Source organism: Gekko japonicus, unplaced genomic scaffold, assembly GCF_001447785.1.
Source record: "Gekko japonicus isolate JY-2015 unplaced genomic scaffold, Gekko_japonicus_V1.1 scaffold1095, whole genome shotgun sequence".
Classification (NCBI taxonomy): Eukaryota; Metazoa; Chordata; class Lepidosauria; order Squamata; family Gekkonidae; genus Gekko; species Gekko japonicus.
Window position 1 is genome coordinate 107917 of NW_015172036.1, and position 24489 is coordinate 132405.

Here is a 24489-nt window from a genome sequence, read left to right on the forward strand (position 1 = left end):
CACAATGATCAAAAGGTTGGCACATCCCTATGAAAAAAGGCTAAAGCCCTTGGGGTTTTATAATTTAAATGTAAGATAATTAAAGGGGGGTATGGCTTGTTTTATAAGTACCTGCTAGAACTTTTTTCTCTCCAAGTTCATAATGTTGATGTGGGGTGACCCAATCCAATTGCCAGCAGATTCAGGAAAAACAAAAATTACTTCTTAACAGACAACATAATTTTCATATGGGATTTGTTGCCTAACATGTGCTAATAGCCAGTGACTTAGACGACTTTAAAAGAGGATTTAACAGACTCATGGAGGTTATCAGTGGCTATTAACCATGATAGCTTAACGGAATCTCCTATGTTCACAGGCAGCATTGCTCTGAATACTAATTGTTGGGGGGTGGGATGATAGCAAGCATTAAGGAAATACTGTTGCCGCCATGCCTGCGTGGAAGCATCTGGCTTGCATCAGTTGAAAGCAGTCTAAATGGAGCCTTTTCTTAAGACCATTTAAATGGTTATCATAAGAACCCTGTCTTAGAATCTGAGGAGAATGTACTAAAGATTTTATTATAGGTCTAGGGAAGAGGTGTGTCCGCCATCCGACAAGAGTCAATAGCTTCTTCTTTCCGGTCCCCTCCCACCTGCCTTTTGCCCACTTCATGCCGCCGTCATCCTAAAAGACTACACGTCCCGACACGCTTCGCGCAACAGAGAGCCCAGTCACGCAGAGCCCCGGCTGGTGAGCCCACCCAGTCGGCGTAGCCTCCACCAATGAGCGGCCAAAAGGGGAGTTAGGTTGTGCGGGGTTCGGAGCTTTGGGCGCGTTGGCTCGCGTAGGTGGCCGTCCTGGTCCCTGGCAGCTATTGCCGCTGCCTGCGGGGGAGCAATGCCGGTCCATTCCCGGGAGAAGAAGGAGAACAACCACGATGAGATGGAGGTGGACTATGGGGAGAACGAGGGCAGCAGCTCCGAGGAGGAGGAGTCCGAGAGCTCGTCCGTGTCAGAGGAGGGGGACAGCTCAGGTGCTGCCCGCGTGGAGAGGGAAGGGACGAAGGGGGGTCTGGATCGGGTGGTGTGTGGCATGGGGAGAAAGTTGATGCAGCCCAGCCGCCCATCCCTGTCTTGCTCCTTTCTGCCGGACTCGTACGTCCCTTTCTGTTCCCCTTCCAGCATTTCCTCCCAGCCCTCATCCTGGGGGTGGGTGACCGTGACCAGAAAGGTGGTGAGGGGGGAGAATGAGCGAGAGTCTTTCCAAACCCATCCTAAAATATGGCCATAGAGGCTGCTAAGGAAGCTCCTCCTGTCCGCACAGCTTCCCCGCCCCCTTCTCGCCGCCGAGGCCACCGCCCCCCTTGCTCACATGCTTCCCGGGAGAGTAGGGTGCAAAAACTCTTCTTCCTCTGTCAGACTTGGAAGAGAGTCACTTCTGGGCTAAGGAGACAGAATGTGCAGTCCCTCACAGAGTTATTCTAGGGATGTCAGTCCTATGCTGGGCTAAGCCCGTGGTTTCAGTGGGTTTAGTGGAGCGACTGCATAGGACTGCACTGATAGTATTGTCTTTCCTAAACTATCTCATGAAAACGAGGGTAGAGTGAAAGGCAGATCAGCCCCCTTTCTCAGGGACTTGCTCGGTTATCTCCAGGCAGCCACCTAGATTGCTTCATGTAAATTTTGTTGCCTTCAGCACTCTGTCTAGTTAAGGTGTCCCCCCCCCCCCCATTGCCTATGAAGCAGATGTTGGTGACTTGCCCTCTAGTTCAATGGAGTGCAAAGATGTGATCCGGACCATTGCCACTTATGCTTGGAATGGGCTCTTTCAGGGGGCAGCTACCTTTAGAGGCATTTAGGAAGCACTGCAAGGCTACTCTGTTTGCCAGATCTTTTAATGGAGTGCAAGCTTAATAACTTATTAGCTGTTGTAGATTTTCCGGGTTTTCTGGCCATGGTCTTGGCATTGTAGGACCTGACGTTTCGCCATTAGCTGTGACTGGCATCCTCAGAGGTATAACACAGAAAGACGGAGTACTCTCTGTGTCAAGGTGAGAAGAAAAATGGTAGGCAGGTAATTTATATCTACTCAGGAAGGTGGGGTAGGGCTGAGTCATATAGGAGTTCTTCAGGCTCTAAAGACTGCTGAGAAACTTCAGCTGGTACAGAACATGATAATTTTATTGCCAATTGGTGTTGCTGTACAGCACATATTTCTGTGGTGGTAAAACAATTGCAGTGACTGCCAGTTTGCACCATTCCCACTTTTGAACCTTTTCCCACTTCAAAACAAATTCTGGGGAAGAGCTGAGATACATGCAATACTTGCTTTCTTATCAGACCTAAACTTATTTTATCATCTTAGCAACATAAAATTCATTGTTTTATAATTTAGCCATTAGAGTGTTGGACTAGGATCAGGGAGACCTAAGTTTGAATCCCCGCTCTCCCATGAAAGCTTGGAGGTGACTTGGGACAAGTCACTCTCGAAGTCTAACCTATTGTTGTTGAGGATAAAATGGAGAGGGGAGGGTTTTTTCCCCCAATGTTCCCCCAGATTTCCGGTTTCTCCACTAGAATAAAAATAATAAATTGGATTAAAAAAAATTAAATTGGATTTTTTTTTAATTAAGAGGAAAAAACTATCCTCACCACCCAAGGATTTTTTTTTTTTAATCCTTAGGTGGTGGGGATAGGTTTTTCCTCTTAATTATTCTGGTTGCTTTCAGTGCCTTCACATTTTGATACTTGGGCCCAATTCAAAGTGCTGGATATTATCTTTAAAGTCCTAAACAGCTTGCAACCAGATTACTTTAAGGAATGTCTATTGTCATATTTTCCTACCATCTGGCAGACCCATAGGTAATAATTTAATGTTTTGGTGTGTGTGTTTTTTTAAATGTTTCGTTTGACTGCAGTACTGTAAGAAGAGTGATAGAGGGAAATAAGTGTGATGTGATTGGCTGATGACTGAGAGTGTGGGAGGAGGGGTGTCTATGAGACGATTCTGTGTGTAAAGTCTGAAGAGAGAGCATAGTCTGTGTGACTATGGGAGTTTTTGAGTCTATTCCGTGTGAATAAGACAAAGAGTTCAGCCTGTGTAGCTATATAGATGAGAGAGAGAGAGATTAGACTGAGTGTCTATGCCTGTCAGAGTGGAGTTTTGGGAATTTGAGAGACTGTTTGTGACACCAAGCTTTTCCAGTTATATTTACAAGTTCCTTTCATCAGCAACAGTTCAAAATAACCAGAACCCTATTTTGTTCTTCATTAAATAAATCATTTTTTGTTTAAACTTATCCCAGAAATCAGAATAGCCCTTCCTCAGGGCCACATAGTCCTCTGAAGTGCCCAGAGCCTAGGTCATTCTACCAAAAGAGAGAGATTTTGATTTTGAATTCCTGGTGGCAGCAGAAATTTACCAAGTTTAGGTACACAGAGGGTATTTTAAAGGTAAAACCATTTCCCCAATAAGCAAGGACACCACATCATATTGTATGCCTAGGGTAGCCAGGTCCTGGTTGGGAAATACCTGGAGATTTTTGGGTTGGAACCTGAGGAGGGTTGGGGTTTAGTGTGGGGAGGGTTTTCAATGGGGTATAATATCATAGAATTCCCCTTCCAAAGTGGCCATTTTCTCTAGGTGAACTGGTCTCTATCACCTGGAGATCAGTTGTAATCAATGTTCCCTCTAAGCTGTGGAGTCTTGTGAGCAAAAGTTCTACTTTGTGAGCTGCTGGCATTAAAGTTGTGAGCAAGTGATTTGGCTGCTGCATAAATCAGTTTGCTCCGGAGCCATCCTTCCTGAGCTAAGACAAAAATGTGTGAGTCAGAGGCTAAAATACGGTGAGCTAGCTCACACTAACTCAGCTTAGAGGGAACACTGGTTGTAATTGTGGGAGATCACCAGCCACCACCTGGAAGTTGGCAACCCTGTGTATGTCCATTACTTTCTGCCATAGTCCTGTTCTGGGATGCAGTGTAGAATTCTCCCCTCCCCTGTGGGGAAGAGATCAGAATGCCAACTCTCAGCTGAAAGTTTTGAATTTATTGCAGAGCATCTGAAAGGTGACACAGGTGTGTGAGCCCTAATGAAGTCAGGTGATACCACAGTGCAGCTCACTTAGCTCCAGTCAGGATCCATTATGACCTCTGTAACTGGATGAGTTGTGCACCCCTGCTCTCATTGCTTCTTACATCAGCTGACCCTGTACATATCCAGGGCTCTTTTTGTAGAAAAAGCCCAGCAGGAACTCATTAGCATAATAGGCCATACCCAACAGCAGAAACTCATTAGCATAATAGGCCACACCCCTGGCAGCACAGCTCATTAGCACGTTAGGCCGCACTCCCATGTTACCAGAAGTGTGGTCATCCAGCCACACCCACCTTTTGCTTCTTATTCTGTTTACCTTGTTTGTTGTCAAAACCCAGGGCTCTGTTAGGCCACACACCCCTAATGTAGCCAATCCTAATGACTTTCTGCTGTTGGGTGTGGCCTATTATGTTAATGAGTTCCTGCTGGGTGTGGCCAACTCGGGAGCCAGCCGGAACTCTGTTCCTGTGCGTTCCTGCCCAAAAATAGCCCTGTTTTACTCTATGCTGATTTTATAAAGTGTTTGATTTTGTTTCTATAGATTTTTTAATATAGAATTTAAAGAAAGCTGTCCCAAGAACTTTTTGATTGAAGTATGGGGGCATGAATGCTTTAAATACCGTAACCCCAGGCAACAGCACAGCGAGGGCTTGAATATGGTGTAGCCAGACCAGAGGCCTCTTATCCTTGAGTACCAGAAGCCCTCGCTGCCTGTGTGACTTGTGCACTTCTGACCTGGTTTTTTGAAATCTGAACTTCATCTGTTACCTTTGGGCTAAGTAATAGTGCTACTGTCTCCATGAGCTGAAAGCTGAGAAATAGCTTTTTCAGTTACCTTGTTCAAAGCTATTCTTTTTTAGGCCTATTCAGTATTTAAAGAGGATACTTTTGTTACATACTCATGCCTGTGCTCTTTCGGTAGTATTGTCATTCGGTAGTTTGACAAGGAAGAGTGTAAAACGAGTGCATACGGAGATGCTTTTTCTGTATTGTTCCTATGGGATTTTTAATGAAGCACAGACCTGGTCAAGTTTTCAAATAACAAGGTAAACAGTACCTGGTGGGAGGAAGCTTTCATTTCAGAGTTCTAGAGCAGTTTCTTGGCACTATTCAGATTCTCATCTTCTTCTAGTAAATGGCTTTTTTAATGTTTCTGAACTAAGCTTTTGTTCATCTCTTAATAAGTGTGTTAACAGATAACTTTCAACAGCAGTGCATTGACTTCTGGGAATATATTCTTGCCAGTCAGTGCTCAGTTGCTAGTTCATAAATGTTCTCCAGGGTGGGGTGGGTATTTCAAAAGCGCTAGCATAGTTGAGTGGCTAAGTGTATGACTTGTTAGAAAGTCTTAAACTGACATGAGGTTTGTGCTAGTCGGTAAGTGCTCTGAAGGTGTTGCTCAAGGCTACCATCTGTCATTTTCCCTGGGAATAATACAAATGTGTATTTGAATGTTGTGAAGATTACAGAGATGCTGTGAGTTAACTGCTGAAATCGTGCTATATGAATGAGTTGCTTTATGCTTGGTCCATCAAGGTCAGCACTGTCTGCTCAGAGGTAGTGGCTTCCCAGGGTCTTAGAGGCTTTTGATATCACCTACTAGCTGATCATTTTAACTCAAGTTACCTGGATTTTCTGCATACAAAGCAGATGCTCTATCATTAAGCCATAGCCCCTCCCCAAATTATTAAGTATCTTACCCCTTTTGTAAACTGCATGTTCTCTGTGTGGATGCCCTGTGCACCAAAGTAGAGAAAGGTACAGAATGGGGCGGGTGAGGGGGTTCTTGCTAGTGGAAAGGTCTCCCAAACTATGCTGGAAAATCCTACCTTAAAAAAAAATCTTTTTTGCTCTGATGCTTTTCTTCTTTGAGAATCAGATGTACAGAGGGACCCCATAAGAATTCATGAAGGAGAAACAATCCTGTCTTTCTAACTCAAACTTCTCAACTCAGCTTCTACTACCATTCTACCATTGTTTTTTTCCCCCTTGTGCCTGCTCCTTATTTACTTTAAAAAAAATGTGTCATATAATGTTGATAGTGATCTGGGGTGACGCTTGGGGGGAGTTGTGCTGTGTACCTTTATGCATTGTTTCATTGCTCATCCCTTCCCCTTCTCTGAATTTTTCTGCAAGTCTGAGTGAGGGTAATCACACAAGTTCTTGGAATTTAAAATATATATATCCTCCTTTTAAAATATAAGATTATCTTTTTTTTTTAATTATTATTTTTATTTTCAACACAAGACATGACAAACATAAGAAACACATCAAACACCATCACCACCCTCCCTATCCCCTCTACTACTCCCTAATCAACTACCCATAAATCCCTTAACATACCTCATAAAATCCACACAACATACACAACACAGCAGAACACCTCCATCAAACCTCATCACTTTTGTCTATCCATTCATATACTGGTGACCAGACATTCTGAAATAATGTAATAGTGTTCCCATTAACTTTTTGTGTTAGATTGTCCATCTCTGCTACGTCTATTATTTTACTTATCAATTGCCCTTTGGTAGGTACCTGCTCATTTTTCCATTCCTTCGCAAGTGTTATTCTCGCCGCTGTTAGTAGATGTAAGATCAGATATTTTTCCTTTTTTTCCCATACATCAGGAAAAATGTTCAGCAAGAATACTTCAGGGTCAAGCGGGATTTGTTTTTTCGTTATTTGCCAAATCACCTTCTGTACCTCTTTCCAATATGAATTCACCTCTTTGCAGGACCACCATACATGGTAGTATGTACCTAGATGTGTCTTGCACTTCCAACACTTCCCATCTAGACCAACATAAAACTTGGCCAACCATTCAGGGGACATGTACCATCTATGTACCACTTTAAAAAGATTTTCTTTTAAGGCCACTGCTTTTAACCATCTGGTGTTTCTCCAAATTTTTCCCCACTTTGATTTATCAAGGCTATGACCCAGATTATCTTCCCACCTTTTCTTATATTCTTCCAAGATCTTTCCTTGCCTATCTTGCCTGAAAAGGAAAGAGTATAGTTTACCAATAATCTTAACATCTTCTCCTAGCAAGATTATATCTAACTCTGCTCTCCCTTCAATAAAGCCTGTTTTCCTAGCAAGTTTGGAAATTACTTGGTTTCTTTCCCACCATGTGAGTTGGATTTGTTGGGCATCAAGATCTTCTTGCGGTTTCAATTCATTTTTACTATCAAGTAAACATTCATATGTTGCAGCCCGGGCCTCTGACATCAAACTTGGTAACACAATGGCTTCTAAGGGAGCTATCCATCTTGGGGTCTTACTGTAATATACTGATTTAATCTTTTTCCATACTTTTAGTAGGCTGGCTCTGATCAGATGATGTTTAAAATATGAATGTGTTTCATCTTTTTTATCCCATATAATTGAATGGCAACCTACCATCAGATCATATCCTTCTAAACTTAACACTCTCTTATTTTTCAAAAGAAACCACTCTCTCAGCCAAGCTAAGACTGCCGCTTGATAGTAAATTTCCCAATTGGGTGTCGCCAACCCCCCGTCTTGGTTTTTCCCTTGTAGAATCTTTAATCTAATCCTTGGTTTTTTCTTTTGCCATATGAACTCTCTCACCAGCTTGTCCAACCTTTGGAAATACTTAGCATTTCTAATCACGGGAATAGTTTGAAATAAAAAAGCACCCTTGGCAGTATAGACATTTTGATTGTTGCTACCCGACCCAACATTGAAAGTTGTAAAGCTGCCCATTTATCCAGATCTTTTTTAATACTGTCCAGGAGTGGATCATAATTATCTTTGATTAGGGTGCTGATTCTGTTTGTTATCTGTATCCCCAAATATGTTGTTTTTTTAACTACCTTAAATTTTGACAATTCCTCCATATTTCGAATAACATTTTCCGTACAGTTCTTTGTTATCACTTTTGTTTTCCCCTTATTAATTTTAAAGCCCGCTAACTGTCCAAATGCTTCTATCGTGTTCATTAGGGGTATTATAGATTCTGTTGGATCCAACAACACTATTGCCATATCGTCTGCGTAGGCCTGTAAATTATATTCCTGCCCTTTATCCCTTTTATATCGTCCTGATTCCTAATAGTCTCACATAAACCTTCAAGTATTAGAATAAACAATAGAGGGGAAAGCGGGCAACCTTGTCGGGTACCCTTCCCTATCTCTATTTTGTCTGACAAATCCGTATTAATTATAATTTTTGCCTCCTGGTCTTTATATATTTCTCCTATTCTGCTGCAGAACTCCTCTCCACATCCGATCTCTTTTAAATTCTCCATCATATAGCCCCAATTTATATTATCAAACGCCTTCTCGGCGTCGAGAAATACAATGGCCAGCTGTTTGTCCGGATTTAGTTCGCCATACTCCAGTACATTTAATATTGTCCGTACGTTATACCTAAGCTGCCTCTTGGGGAGGAAGCCTGCCTGGTCCGAATGTATCAATTCTGCAAGGATCTGTCTTAAACGTTGCGCCATAATTGATGCGTAAATCTTATAGTCAACGTTTAACAAAGAAATCGGTCTATAGTTCCGTATTTCTCTGTCATCCGTGTTTTTTTATATATTAATGAAATAGACGCTGACCTCCAGGAATCTGGTATCTCATTCATCCCTATTGCCATCACCCTTTTCAACACCAGGCTGACCTCCTCCTCAAAGGCACAGTAAAATTCGGCTGGCAGCCCATCCGGGCCAGGGGCTTTATTTTTTGTTTTGTTTTTTAATTGCTTGTACTACCTCCACCATGGCAATAGGCTGTTCCAACTCTTTTTTCTGTTGTTCAGTTAACTTCTTAATAATCGGATTGTTCTTTAGGTAATTCCTGATTTTATCTAAATCCACCTCTTCCTTACGGAATAGTTGGGCATAGAAGTTTTGCGCAATTTGTCTAAGTTCTTTTATTTCACTCACTTCCCTACCATTTTCATTCTTTAAGGTCTTTATATATCTTTTTTTTCTTCTTGCTTCAATCTGAATGCCAACCATCTAGATGCCTTATTTGCATATTGAAAAAAGTTCTGTCTAGTATATAATATTTTCTTAGCTATTTCTTCATTCAGAAGACAGTTTATCTCATGTTGCAACTTTTTTTGTTTCATCCTTATTGTATCCGAAGTTGGATTTGTTCTCAATTTGTCTTCTTCAGCTCTCAATTTCTCCTTTAGACCCTGTAACTTATGGGTTAGTCTTTTCCTTCTGTTGATTGCTTCCCTTATAAAACTACCTCTGACATATGCCTTGAAAGTGTCCCAAACTGTTTTTATTTTAATTTCTGGCTGGATATTAATCTGGAAAAATTCTTTTATTTCTTCTTTGATTTTCTTCACAATTTTTGGATCTTTTAATAGAAAAGTATTTAATCTCCACCTTGCTGGCCTGTTTATGTAACCTAGAGTAAGCATCATTGGCTTATGATCTGCATATGTCATTGGAAGCATCTCCACCTCTTTCAAGTCACTGATCGCTGTCACACTTAGCCAGATCATATCAATTCTAGACCATGATCGGTGTCGTCCTGAAAAGTAAGTGTAGTCTAGTTTATCTGGGTTTCTCAATCTCCATATGTCTACAATATTGAACTCATCAGCTAACTCAAAGAATTCCTTTGGAAGTTCACCTCCTTTCCCGTGACCTCCTACCTGGTTCTTCCTATCATATAATTTATCTTGTACAGCATTCAAATCTCCTACTAAACAAAGCTCTTCCCCCTCTAGTTTGGTTATTTTTTCCCTAAGATTTTGAAAGAATTTAATTTGCCCCGTATTTGGGGCGTAGACGTTAGCAATCAACATCTTTTCCCCACCCCTTTGTATCCTTACTATCACCAGTCTTCCATCTTTCGAGTCAAAAACCAATTCAGGGTGTAATGACTCTTTAACATAAATCACCACACCATTTTTTTCTTTTGATCACATGACGCGAATTTTATCCCTAATTTTTTATTCTCCAGATATTTTTGGTCATCTTTTTTTAATGTGTGTCTCTTGTAGACATATAATTTGTGTTCTCGCCTTTAATAATTGATGAAAAGTCTGATTTCTTTTTTGCGGACCATTTAGTCCGTTAATGTTGATTGATATTATACTTATCGCTCCATTCCTTCTGTCATCCATTTTATCTTTCACTTTTTTTCCTTCTGTAGAAGAGTCTTGTCCGCACTTGTAGGGGGATCGCGTTGGAGCTTTTTGCTCCTTCTTTTTTTTTTTTGTTCTTGCGTTTGTCTGTGGCCACTTCTTTTCTCATCCTCTGCCGCCTCTGCAGCTTCTTCTTCTGCATCTTCCTCTTCTTCCTCTTCTTCTAGGCTTTCGCTTTCTTCTTCCATCGATATCTCTAATTCTTCTCCATACCTTCGTGTGAAGTCATGTAATTTGAAGGTGGAGTTTATCCTGTGCCATCTTTCTTTATAGTTAAACAAAATTCCTTCCGGTGTCAACCACTTAAATTTTATTCCTTTTCTTTTCAGTGAAGCTACTAACTTTCCATATATCTTGCGTTTTTCTCGCATTCTCCAAGGTATGTCTCTCAGTACCCTGATTTCTTTTTCTTGATCTGTTAGTGGTCTCTGTGCGGAAGTCCTCAGAATCTGTTGTCTCAACCTTTTCTATTAAATCTAACATGGACTTCGCGCGGCAGTTTATTTTTCCTGGTAAATGCCGTATTTACCCTGAAGACCGTATCTATTTCCTCCTTCTTTTTTACTATATCTTCTTCTTGAATGTAATCAACCAGTAACTCTACCACCTTTTGTTGAACATCCTCTCCTTCTTCTTCCAAATTCTGCAATCTTAAAATATATGAAGATTTGTCCACCTCCAATTTCGTCACCGTTTCTTCTAATGCCCAAAGTTTCTGCTCATATTCTTCTGATTTATCATCTATACTATTTACAGCCTTTATTAAAGTATCTATCTGTTTTTTGTTTTGGTTCACTTGTTTCTTAGTTTCTGTCATTTGTGTGTTCACTTGCTCAGTTAAATTATCAATTTTCGCCTGTAGTGGTTCTAACACTTTCTCAGCCATCATACTCATATTTGACTTTATAGCTGCATCCACTGCTGGAGGAATGGCAACACAAACAGTGGCCTCTACCGCCTGATTTAACGCCTGATTTACTGCCTTTTCCACCGCCTCCTGTATAAGTGCATTTAAGTCTTTTACATTTACCTGGACCACCTGTGGCTGTCCAGGGGTGGAGAAGGATGGTCTCCTCCTCCTGTAGCCATCCTATTTTTATTTTTATTTTGTCCTGTTGAAATTAATTATTTGCTATTGAAGCTTTCCCTTTAAAGTACTTCTTTCCCTTGCTAACGACAGAATATCTCTTGATAATTAAACAGATTAAATCAAGATTAAATCAACACAAATTCGGCAAAATTCAGCAGTTAATTTGTATAAATCAACTTGTCAATTCATCAGTAAAGTTTATGAATAAAGTTCATCAACTAATCTACTAAACATCAGTTCATCTACTAACTAATTGAGAAGAGAACCCGTGTGAACTAGCTACCATCTCAGAGCCAGCCGCTGAAACACGGTCCTCTTCTATCTTCTATCTTCCCCTTTAAATATCATTCAGCTCTCTTGCATCACCGCATCGCTTTCTCGTTTTACTTTTACTTTTACCGTCTCTGGCTGGTGCCCTCAGCCTTTCATGAGTCTACAGTCCAAGTTCAGATCCTTCAGAGTCTCTCCATATGCCTGAGGTCTCCTCACTCTGTCTGAAGCCGGTTGCCTTCTAGTCACCTCCGCATCTCCGTCTCGACCTTTGGCCTCAGTCTCAATCCTGTTCATTCCCGCTTTCCCGCTTTTCCGCCTGTTCGGGTTTCCTTTACCGCTGCTCTTAAAGTTATTACGGTACCGACGTTCACCAGTAATGTTTCAGACCTGCGTCACTGCTGTGCGCCTTTCTCCGCCGCCTAAATTTCCGCACGCAGTCGCCAGCCACCGACTCCAATTGAAAGTTCTTAAAGCAGACGTTACCAGTCCAAAAGGGAAAAGTTTCACCTGAAGTATAAAGTTTGTCACCGTCTTTGTAGTTTCTGCGAGGGTTCTGCGGTTCCGGTAGCTCCGACTTTGCTCCTCGTCTCGGAGTGTTTCCTAGGACCTGGGCTTGGGGAAAAAAGGATTCTCGCCGTGGGTCGCCACCCGCTGCTCGGTTCCTCTAGCTCCCTCTGCCCGAACCCCTCTCCATGGGGTTCGCAGTGATGTGGCCAGAAATTTCCTGCTCAATCATCACTCCAAGGTCTCAGGAATTCGCTGTCGGCAGAGCGCTCCCTCTGCACAACCTCGTCCCGTCGCGCCAAAAACCGGAAGTCTAAATATAAGATTATCTTCAAACCTCCCCCCCCCCCAATTTGTAGAATCATCTCCCCATTCTGTACCTGGCCCCATTGTGTAGATTTTTTCATCTGTGCTCTTAAGCCATGTTCAGAATTAGATAGACAGATAAACAAAAAATGTAGGAGCAAACTACACTAGAGGTGCTTTCACACATGCTGAATAATGCAACTTTAATGCACTTTAGCAATTGTTTGCATATGGATTTTTCCATTTCACACAGTGAATTCTAGTTGCAAAGCGCATTGAAAGTGGATTGAAAATGCATTATTCAGGTAAGAACTTTGATGAACCTGCAGTTTTATTATGCATCCCAGTATGCATCACACTTCCTCTTCCCCATACATTCTAATACAGCTGTAGTGATACATTCTAATACAGATACATTCTAATACAGCTGTAGTGATACAGCTACAGAGTTTTCTGGAGGATGCCTCAATCTTAGACCCCTTCCAGTCCGGCTTTCGCCCGGGTCATGGGACGGAGACGGCATTGGTCACCCTGACTGATGACCTTCGAAGGCATCTGGATCGAGGTGGTGTGGCGGCACTGTTGTTGCTCGATCTGTCGGCCGCATTTGATATGGTCGACCACCAGTTGTTGGAACACCGCCTCGCCGACGTGGGGATTCAGGGGCTGGCCCTTCAATGGTTTGCCTCTTTTCTCCAAGGTCGGGGACAAAGGGTGGCGATAGGCGAGCAGCGGTCCCGGAGGCACCCTCTTGATTGTGGGGTGCCTCAGGGGGCAGTGCTGTCCCTGATGTTGTTTAATATCTACATGCGCGCCCTTGCCCAGATTGCCCGGAGGTATGGGCTTGGGTGTCATCAATATGCGGATGACACCCAGCTCTATCTGATGCTGGGCGGCCGGTCGAACCCTGACCCAGATGACCTTCAACGGGTGTTGCAAGCCGTGGCTGGTTGGCTCAGACTGAGTTGGCTGAAACTAAACCTGGCAAAGACGGAGGTCCTGGGCCTAGGTCGGGGCGGTTCAGGGTTGGGACTCCCTCTCCCCACGTTTGATGGGGCGCCTTTGGTGCCAGCATTGGAGGTTAGGAGTTTGGGAGTACTCCTGGACTCCTCTTTAACGATGGAGGCCCAGGTAGCAGCAACTGCCAAGTCGGCCTTTAATCATCTTTGGCTGGCGCGGCAGTTGGTTCCCTTCCTTGACCGTGATGACCTGGCTACAGTGATCCATGCGATGGTCACCTTGAGGCTGGACTACTGTAATGATCTCTACTTGGGGCTGCCTTTGTCGCAAATCCAGAAGCTGCAGCTAGTGCAGAATGCAGCAGCCAGGCTGTTGATGGGTCTCCCTAGGCGGGACCACATCCAGCCTGTGCTGAAGGCGCTGCACTGGCTGCCAATAGCGTATCAGATCGGCTTCAAAGTGCTGGTTCTTACTTTTAAAGCACTTTATGGTCGGGGTCCGGCATACCTAAGGGACTGCCTTTCCCCATATGTTCCCCCAAGGGCACTACGGTCGGGGGCCCCAACATCTTTTGACTACCCCAGGCCTCAGGGACGTCACATTTGCCAAGACTTGGGCCAGGGCCTTTTCGGTGGCGGCTCCTACCTGGTGGAATGAGCTCCCGGAGGAGATCCGGGCCCTGCGGGATCTTGGGCAGTTCCATAGGGCCTGCAAGACAGAGCTCTTCAGCCAGGCTTTCAAGTAGGAGCTGCCGCTGCTACTGTTCCACCAATGCATTGCCGCTGAAAATTGGCGGAGATACCATCAGGGTGCAAGCAGGCACTGGGAAGAAGACTGGTTATCTGCCGTTTTGGAACTTACGTCATTGGGTCTGGATCCACCCTATTGGAACCCATCTTGGAACTGTGAACATCAAAGCACCAGCACTTCATAAGAACATAAGAACATAAGAGACGCCAATGTTGGATCAGGCCAAAGGCCCATCCAGTCCAACACTCTGTGTCACACAGTGGCCAGAAATACCAGTGCCATCAGGAGGTCCAGCAGTGGGGCCAGGACATTAGAAGCCCTCCCACTGTTGACCCCCCCAAGCACCAAGAAGACAGAGCATCACTTGCCCCAGAGCCCCTAGCTATACCTTGTGGCTAATAGCCACTGATGGACCTCTGCTCCATATGCTTATCTAATTCCCTTTTGAAGCCGTCCATGCTTGTAGCACCCACCACTTCCTGTGGCAGTGAATTCCATGTGTTAATCACTCTTTGGGTGAAGAAGTACTTCCTTTTATCCGTTCTAACCCGACCGCTCTGCAGTTTCATGGAGTGCCCACGAGTTCTTGTATTGTGAGAAAGGGAGAAAAGTACCTCTTTCTCTACCTGCTCTTTCCCATGCATAATCTTATAAACCTCGATCATGTCACCCCTCAGTCGTCTTTTCTCCAAGCTAAAGAGCCCTAAGCGCTTTACATAATCTTATAAACCACGATCATGTCACCCCTCAGTCGTCTTTTCTCCAAGCTAAAGAGCCCTAAGCGCTTTAACCTTTCCTCATAGGGAAAGTGTTCCAACCCTTTTATCATTCGAGTTGCCCTTTTCTGCACTTTTTCCAAAGCTATAATATCCTTTTTAAGGTGTGGTGCCCAGAACTGCACACAGTATTCCAAATGAGGTCTCACCATTGATTTATATAGGGGCATTATTATATTGGCTGATCTGTTTTCAATACCCTTCCTAATAATCCCCAGCATAGCATTGGCCTTCTTTATTGCAGTCACACACTGTCTCGACATTTTCAGTGAGTTATCCACTACAACTCCAAGATCTCTCTCTTGCTCAGTCTCTGCCAGTTCAGACCCCATCAATGTGTATTTATATTTAGGATTTTTGGCTCCAATGTGCATCACCTTGCACTTGGCCACATTGAACCCCATTTGCCATGTTGACGCCCACTCGCCCATCCTTGACAGATCCCCTTGGAGTGCCTCACAATCCTCACTGGTTTTCACCACCCTGAACAACTTTGTATCATCCGCAAATTTAGCCACTTCACTGCTTACTCCCATCTCCAAATCATTAATGAACAAGTTAAAAAGCAGTGGACCAAGTACTGATCCCTGCGGTACCCCACTGCTTACCACCCTCCACTGAGAAAATTGCCCACCTACACTCACTCTCTGTTTTCTATGAACTAGCCAGTTTTTGATCCATAAAAGGACTTGTCCTTCTATCCCATGATTTTTGAGCTTACTTAGGAGCCTTTGATGAGGAACTTTATCAAAAGCTTTCTGGAAGTCAAGGTAAATAATATCTATTGGATCCCCCTTGTCCACATGTTTGTTCACCCCCTCAAAGAACACTAACAGGTTAGTGAGACAAGATCTTCCCTTACAGAAACCGTGCTGAGTCTGCCTCAATAGGTTTTGTTCATCTATGTGCCTACTAATTCTTTCCTTAATAATGGTTTCCACCAATTTACCCGGTATCGACGTCAGACTGACTGGCCTGTAATTTCCCGGATCTCCTCTGGAACCCTTTTTAAAGATGGGAGTGACATTAGCTACCTTCCAATCCTCAGGAATGGAGGCAGATTTTAAGGAAAGATTACATATCTTTGTCAGGAGATCTACAAGTTCACATTTGAGTTCTTTCAGAACTCTCGGATGTATGCCATCTGGGCCTGGTGATTTTTCAGTTTTTAAGTTGTCTATCAGTTTTAGGACCTCCTCTCTCATCACCTCAATCTGACTCAGGTCTTCCAACACCCCTCCTGAAATCAGTGGTTCTGGAGTGGGCAAGCACTTCTCATCTTCCACAGTGAAGACGGAGGCAAAAAATGCATTTAGCTTCTCAGCCATTTCCCTATCATCCTTCAATACTCCTTTTACCCCTTGGTCGTCCAAGGGCCCCACTGCCTCCCTGGCTGGTTTCCTGTTTCTAATGTATTTGAAGAAAGTTTTATTGTTGGTTTTTACGTTTTTTGCTATATGCTCCTCATATTCCCTTTTTGCCTGCCTGACCTCAGACTTGCATTTTATTTGCCATAGCCTGTGTTCCGTTTTATCAGCCTCACTGTGACTAGCTTTCCACTGCTTAAAGGAATTCTTTTTACTTTTTACAGCCTCCATTACTCTGTTTGTTAACCATGCAGGCTTTTTCCTATACCTGTTTGTGCCTTTCCTAACCTGCGGAATATATATTTTTTGAGCTTCTAGGATCGTAGTTTTAAATAGATCCCAAGCTTCCCCAATTGTTTTGACCCTTTCTACTTTTCCTTTCAGTTTCCTCCCCACGTGTCCCCTCATATCAGAGAAATTACCCCTTTTAAAGTTAAAAATGGTTGTGTGAGTCTTTTTGGCCAATTCTCTATTTGTACAAATGATGAACTCAACAACATTATGATCACTGTTTCCAAGCGGTGCAATCACTTTTACATCTCTCACCAGGTCTTGAGTGTTACTTAGGACCAAATCAAGGATCGCCTCTCCCCTGGTAGGTTCCGTGACCATCTGCTCCATAGCACAGTCATTTAGAGTGTCTAGAAACTCAATCTCTTTTTCCCGGCTAGAACACATATTGACCCAATCAATGTGTGGGTAGTTAAAATCACCTATTATTACACAGTGTTTTTGTCTAGTTGCTATCTTTAAGGCATTCATCATTTTATAATCCTCCTCTATCTTTTGATCTGGTGGGCAATAACAAACTCCCAGTGTTAAGTTTCCTTTTGGCCCCCCTATTTCAACCCATAGAACTTCCAGAAGCGAATCCAATTCACTTAGCCTCTCAATCTTTCTAGACTTTATACCCTCTCTGACATACAAAGCTACCCCACCTCCAACCCTTCCCCCCCTATCCTTCCGATATAATATATAACCGGGAATCACTGTGTCCCACTGATTTTCCTCATCCCACCAAGTTTCAGAAATACCCACAATGTCTATTTTTCCCTCCGACACCAAGCACTCCAACTCCCCGATTTTACCTCGGACACTTCTAGCATTTGTACAACTTCGTTGTATTATTGTTATGTTTTTATTCTGTTTTTAATTGTTTTAAATATGGCTTTTGCCCTAATTGTTAGCCGCCCTGAGCCTTAGGGGAGGGCGGGATATAAATCAAATTATAAATAAATAAATAGTTTTACATTATAACATACAAGAATCCAGTTCTTCAGCTGAGCACAATGCAAGAAATAGCAAAAGCAATTATCTCAGGCAGGACTGGCCTTCATACTTCTATTAAAGGGAGGGCTTCCATGCACCCAAACAATTGCTGTGGAACTTGAAATTTTAGATCACCTACTCCACTAGTGATGTATGGTTGACGAAATGACAATTCTGTGAAGTAGTCCACCATAGCCCGTGCCACATTTGGTGGTTCTGGTAAAGTTATCTGCTGCACTGTTCTGTGGGTCCGTGTAGAATCATGTTACTGTTATGCGGACCTGAACAGGACAAAAGCACTCTACCATGGCTATTTGCACTTGCACAGTGTTTCATCCAATCTGGTTTGGTGTAGTGGTTAAGTGCGCGGACTCTAATCTGGGAGAACCGGGTTTGATTCCCTGCTCCTCCATTTGCACCTGCCTGGATGACCTTGGGCAAGCCGTAGTTCTGATAAGAACTGTTCTTGAAAAAGAGCAGTTTCTGTCAGAGCTCTCTCAGAACCACCTACCTCACAGGGTGTCTGTTGTGGGGAGGGGAAGGAAAAGGAGTTTGTAAGCCACTCTGAGACACCTTTGGGTAGTGAAGAGCAGGGTATAAATCCAATCTCTTCTTCTTCTTCATGTAAACCAGTCTGCTGCCCTTGCAAAGGAGTAGCATAAGCTTCATTAGCTGACAAGTACAAGACCCGCCCAGGTTACAGTCCTCTACGATGCTAGCTGTTTGCCAAGTTTAAAGAAGAAGCTGTTCTGGTACATGAAAGTTGTGCTGTGTTATCAACTTCATTGATTATTTCAGATCTTGTATCTAGTTCAGTTTTCATCCCACCTTTCCTCCAGTCAGTTCAGGGTAGTGTATACAGTTCTCTTCCTTACAGCAAACTTGTGAGGTAGGTTCCAGGCTGAGAAGGAATTATTCTTCCAAGGCCACCTCATAAGCTTCCGGGTTGAGTGGATTCGTGAACCTGTTCTCCCAGGTCTTCGGTCTAATGCTTTAACCATTACATGACATGTGATTCTTGTTCGACAATACCTTAAAATATTAACAGAGTTGTCTTTAAGATACAGAATAAATTTGAGGAGTCATGATGGAAACAAACCAAAAAGTGGAATAAAAGGAAACAGCTTTCATTTTGGTTGTCTGTTTTCCAGCAGCTTTAAAAGACTGATGAAAGTTCTGCATTTAGAGCACTAACAAGCAACTTCATTTTGCTGAACAACTTTATCTTGATGTTAATTCCTGTGAAACAGATTGGATGAGAAGAACCTGTTGTTCTGATGCATTCTTAATTCCCTTCTCAGAAATGGATGATGAGGACTGTGAAAGGAGAAGAATGGAATGTTTAGATGAGATGTCCAATCTTGAAAAACAGTTTACAGACCTTAAAGATCAGTAAGTATTTATTTTTTAGGCCTCTTTTATCACATCTTTCCACTGGAATAGATCCCAAGGCAGCTTATAAAGGAGTGTAAAAATTTAAAAATTCAGTAAGAAACCATAAACACTCCCAACCGTAAAAGCACATTAAATGATTAAAAGAAACAGATTACAACACATGAAAACATGATGAACCTTGTCTGGCTCCTGAAAAATAATAAAGATGCCACCAGTCACATTTGACTGGGGAGGGAATTCTATAACTGGGATGCCACCAGAGAAAAGCCCCTCTGATCCTGGTAGTTTCCTCTGAAGGTAGAGGCACCATGTGAGAAGCTTCTGAATGAGATTCATGTGTAAGGTTACTTACAGAATTACATTTGAATTTCAGTGTAAAGGTAATTCTGGGCATGATTTGCACCATCTAAAGAACTCTGAAAACAATGCTTGCGTATTTATTTATTTATATCCCATGTTTCTCCCTGATCAGGACCAAAAGTGGCTTTTTATATCATTCTCTCCTCCACTTAATTTTCACAACCTCATGAGGGTGGGTTAGGCTGAGATACTGTAATGGGCCCAATGTAAGGCTCATACAAGGATCAGTTCTGGATGCATATTTAGATATTTTTTAACTTCTCCAGATTGAAGTGGGTTTACAAGGGCATGGAAACAGACCTAAAACTTAGTAATTCCTAGTTGTCGTTCTAACCTGTACACAAAAAGCAGGCCTTTCCCTGACAATGCAGCCACTTGGGCCTGGGGTGGACATATGAAAATCCCTTATACTATATCCAGTTTAGAATTGGTTGCTGTGACTAGCTGTGGCTTTCAGGCTCTCAGGCAAAGAAATATCTTTTCCATTACCAGGTACTTCAGATCCTTTAGTGGGAGATGCTGGAGACTGAAACTAGAACCCTGTGCATGTAAAGCATGTGCTTTATTGCTAAGCTAAGGGCTGAAGGTTGAGGAAAACACCACTTTGGCACTTAGATATGATGGAGACAGGAACTTCGACTATACATGCCACAACATACATTTTAGTGTGAAGGCTGAACTACTTAGTTTTGCCAACATATAAATATTTAACAGTGAAATGGCAATGAGCGTTAAGGGATCAGTTGGAGAATTTTTTTAAGGCAAGCCTCTCTTGGTCTTTTGCATTTCTTTGCTGCTCCTTTGCGTTGCTGTCCATCTGAGTCTTACGTATCTCCTGGTAGTGTTACTATGGCCCCCATTCTGCCCCAGATTGCCAATTCTACAACTACCATACCTGTAATAAATCATGTAAATGAACTGCTATCAGGTAGGTTTATATCATGCAACACTTTATATGAATTTGGGCTATTAGAGGGAAATCCTAGATGAATCCATCATCTTTAGCTGTAAAAGTTAAAATTGGGAAGCATGCGGAGAAGATAAATAATGTTTAAATGATGAATTGGCCATAATTTGGTGTACAGGTTAATATGTTTTAAATCTTGTTGATTTCATTGGAGTTTACAGGCTTAATGATTTGTTGGGTTGTGACCACTGATGACTGGGTGAAAGGATTCTTAGAAATGTTAATATACAATGTTCTTTGCATGTTTTTAATATAATGCACTCCATCTTCATTATGTTAAGACTTTACAAAGAGAGATTAAGCCAAGTGGATGCAAAACTGCAGGAGGTCATAGCGGGAAAGGCACCAGAGTACTTAGAACCACTGGCAGCTCTGCAAGAAAACATGCAAATCCGAACAAAAGTGGCAGGTAAGAGCATGAAGTGGCTGCTGTCGACTCAATTAGATGTATCCTGCAGGGTCCGGGTAGAAGTAAAATGTTAAGGAAAACATTGAAATATGCTAGTCTTTAACTCTTGAATGCTTAACTCCAAATAAGGAGTTCTCAGCCCTATAGCTGGATGATGGTAGTGTTTGGAGCTCTGCAGTGGGGCAGAGCCTTGTTGTTTGCCAGTTCAGCATGCATCTTTCTGGTTTCTCTGAAGGCCACTGCACCACCCCTCTTAGTCTTTGCAGCTGCCTCAGTCCTTATGAAATTTTGTTACTAAATTTGGGAAGATTTGGTAGAGTTTTATCAAATCTGCATGTATCCAGTATTGCTATGAAGTAACTGGTGATTGTTTGTGGACATCAGAAATCAACTTTCTCCACAGTTTTGATTGAAGTTAGCTGTTTAGATCAAAATTTATTTATTTGTACCCCATTTTTCTCCCCTCCTCCATTTTATCCTTACAAAAATAACAATGTGAGGTATGATTGGGCTGAGGGTAACTCGTCCAAGGTCACCTGGTGAGCTTCCATAGCAGAGTGGGGATTCAAACCTGAATCTCCATATCTTAGTCTAACACTCTAACCACACTACTCCATAAATGCTGCTGTCAGTCCACCTAGTAAGATAACTTGCGTACTGTGGCATGTGGTTCCATTGTCATCAATATGCGTCAATTTTTTCAGCCCCTTTTGAGAAAAACATCATTTTTAAAAACAATTCTGGAGGCCAGTGGGAGGGGGAAATTTTGAAGGGAAAATTGAGTTCAAACACCAGTTCTGGACTGTGGCTAGGGTCAGGGACTGGAGCTCATCATTGAGGCAGCTGACATGCTGGTGTATGTACACTGGCTTCTCATCCTCCCACCCAGTAGTGCTTTCTTTCATGGCTTTATAGATTACTACTGCAAGTTTGGGGACTGATGTGTTAGACAATGCAAGGGGCTGCTTTTGAAAGGGGGTTTGAAGATTTGTAGCAAACTCCACACAGATTATGGCTGTAAAGCAGTAATCCTTAAAAATAATCTTAGTTATGTAAAGCTCGTTGTTTGGTGGGCCAGGTTTTATATTCCTTTAGCCTGTTGCATGGTGCATGTGGTAGGGATGTGCATTCGGTTCATCCGAACCAAATGCACCCCAAAAATGGCCCATTCGGACCCCTTTCGGGCTGCTGCAGGCCAATTCAGATTCTCTGATCTGAATTGGCTTGCCGCCGAATTGCTGCTGAATTTCGGCGGCTATTCACCCCTATGGGCCATTGAAGTCAATGGCGAAAACATAGGGTATATTCTGGTGGCTGGAAAGGAGGGAGTTTGAGGGAGAGGCTCTGAACTCACAGGGTAGCTGTTGGAGCCTCTCCCCAAGATACCAACCAAGTTTGAAGAACATTGGACCAGGGGGTCCAATTCTACGGGCCCCCAAACAGGTTACCCCTATCCCCTCCATTGTTCTCTATGGTGGGAAAAAAGTAACTTTTTGACTTGGTTGGTATCTTGGGGAGAGGCTCCAGCAGCTACCCTGCGAGTTTGGACTCTCTCCCTCAAGCCCCCTCCCTTCCAGCCCCCAAAATATACTCTATGTTTTCACCATTGACTTCAATGGCCCATAGGATATAATGGGGCTGAAATTGACATTCGGCTGGCCAAAAGACTCCTGAAGGGCTGGTACTGACAAAACTGACATGCAGGGGGTCTTACAGCCAGCCGAAATTGATTCTGCCCGATTTGGGCGATTCCAAATGGGCCGATTTTTTATTTATTTTTTTGCACACCCCTAGTGTGTGGCATTATTTGGAAATTACATTTGTATTAATGTATCCAGTTTTGGGTTTGTGTAAGAATTTCACATTGCCAAGTATGTAAAGGTAGCAAGCCCTCTTCATGCGTTGTATTGGTAGAATCTATAGGACTAAACAGTTCTTAAGCAAGGCACAGCGCCTGCTAAAACGAGTGGAGACATTTCAGTGGAATTTGGATGAAAGCTTGTTGGAGCATTACACAAAGGAAAATGGGAGGCAAATTTTATTATATATTTTTAATTGCTTTTTGTGACTTCTCAGCATCATTATTCTTTTCCTTTTTCAATAAATTGTAGATGATTGGTTGCTAGTGCTGGGCCAAATTCCAAATGCCTTCTATGCCTCAGGCAAAAATCACATTTTCTAAGCCTTTTGCTGACATGCTCATTTTGGGTTGTAGGCTATGAAATGCAAGCAGAAGAATGATCTTTCCTGCCTCCACTTTTCCCAGCAGCCCTCGGAGAGATTTGAAAAAATTGTTGCAGGAGCTTTGTGGACAGAACAGCAGGAAGCATTGCTGGAGGGCAGGTTGCAGTGACCAGGATCAATTGCGTGATATTGCCCTCATTTACCCCCTTTGGCTGCTGTGCCGGTAGAAATGTCATTGGTGCAAGTGAGGAGGGGCTGTGTTGCCCTTCCTCACTGCAGCTGCCCCTGCCTGATGTCATTTTGTCCATGAGGCTCTTATGGCTCTCACAGTCAGTTTTTGAAATCTCTTGGGGGTACTGCTGGGTTAAAGGAAAGGCAGGAAGAAGAACCATGAGTGCCGCTCTGCTTGCAGTTAATAAAATACAAACCTCTGCCCGGTTTCATTCTTGCTATTTTTACTGTTGGCTTTAGTTTAAACTACCTCATTATTGCGTTTGCTCATTTTTAGACTCATTGTGGCATAAACTACCTCAGAACTGTTTTTTTTTTCCAGTTTAGAATATGGGATATGAAGATTTTAAATAACAATAAACGGGGAATGCAGTGGTGTGTTAAAATGTGGTCAGTGAGCCATATGGTACCTGTCCTTTTAAAAATTACACAAAACTGTTTGTTTGTAGGTATCTACAGAGAGCTCTGTTTAGAATCTGTGAAAAACAAATATGAATGTGAAATTCAAGCTTCCCGCCAACACTGTGAGGTACTGTTTTAGTTGGGGATAGTTTTCATCTTCCTGTAACCAGTGGGATTTACTGTTGGGAAGCATGCATAGTTCTGTAGCTGACAAGTATTTGTGGACATATAATATCCACAAAAATGATAGAGCAGTGGTTTATTGTTAGTTTATTTTTAAAACGTAGATATGTTTATCGATCCATTTAAGCATCCTTCTGAAGATTGCTTTTAAAATGAAGAAAAATGCGCTGAATAACTCAGTTAACTGGATTGAACATAGTCTGCATGAAGTTTACACAAGTGGTGTGGTAAGTTAGGTCACTTCTGTGTGACATGGTTCACTGCTGTGATGCCACCCTTTAGACACATTTCTGATGGCATGTCATATAGCAGTTCAGCACACTGAAGAACGTAGCAGAGTAGGTGTGCAACCATTGTTAATACATTCACTTAGGATGTGCACAAGATACCAGAGTTACTTTAGGCATGCTGCAAGATTCAGTCAGACTTGGTGGGGTACTTGACATTGAACCGCATGTCCCAGCTCTGTGTCACATGCTGTCTTTGAAACTCTTCCAGTTTTAAAAGTGGAGCCAATGAGAACAGAAGTGGGGTTAGTGTTTGAAATGCAAGTGTTGAAAGTTTAAATCCTCTTTGGGCACACAAAGCCGGTTGCAGTGTCTTTTGGATTCTGGCTATATGGTTTCCACCAGGCCCCACACACTTAATTGGTATTCATTCTGTGAATTTTATATATATATATATATATATATATTCTTTATGTAGCATATTGTTTGCATGGCGTATCATTCCCATGACCAGCATGGATCTGAGTGCTGCTCTTTCCTCCTTCTACATCAGTCATTTGTGGGATGTGGATTTGGTTTGGAGGGTGACCAAATAGTATCCCATCATGCAAATTACAGGCCTAT

The 24489-nt window shown here is 42.7% G+C and overlaps 1 protein-coding gene across 1 annotated transcript in view; it reads left to right on the forward strand.

Moving 5' to 3' along the window:
* Positions 1 to 819: 819 nt before the first annotated feature.
* BRMS1L (breast cancer metastasis-suppressor 1-like) overlaps positions 820 to 24489 on the forward strand; it is a 36487-nt gene continuing 12817 nt past the window's right edge. Inside the window, exons 1-4 of the mRNA XM_015420642.1 lie at positions 820 to 1015; positions 18809 to 18899; positions 20511 to 20638; positions 23503 to 23582. Of these exons, the coding sequence (XP_015276128.1) occupies positions 880 to 1015; positions 18809 to 18899; positions 20511 to 20638; positions 23503 to 23582 (435 nt within the window). The 5' untranslated portion in view covers positions 820 to 879. The remainder of the gene's footprint in view (positions 1016 to 18808; positions 18900 to 20510; positions 20639 to 23502; positions 23583 to 24489) is intronic.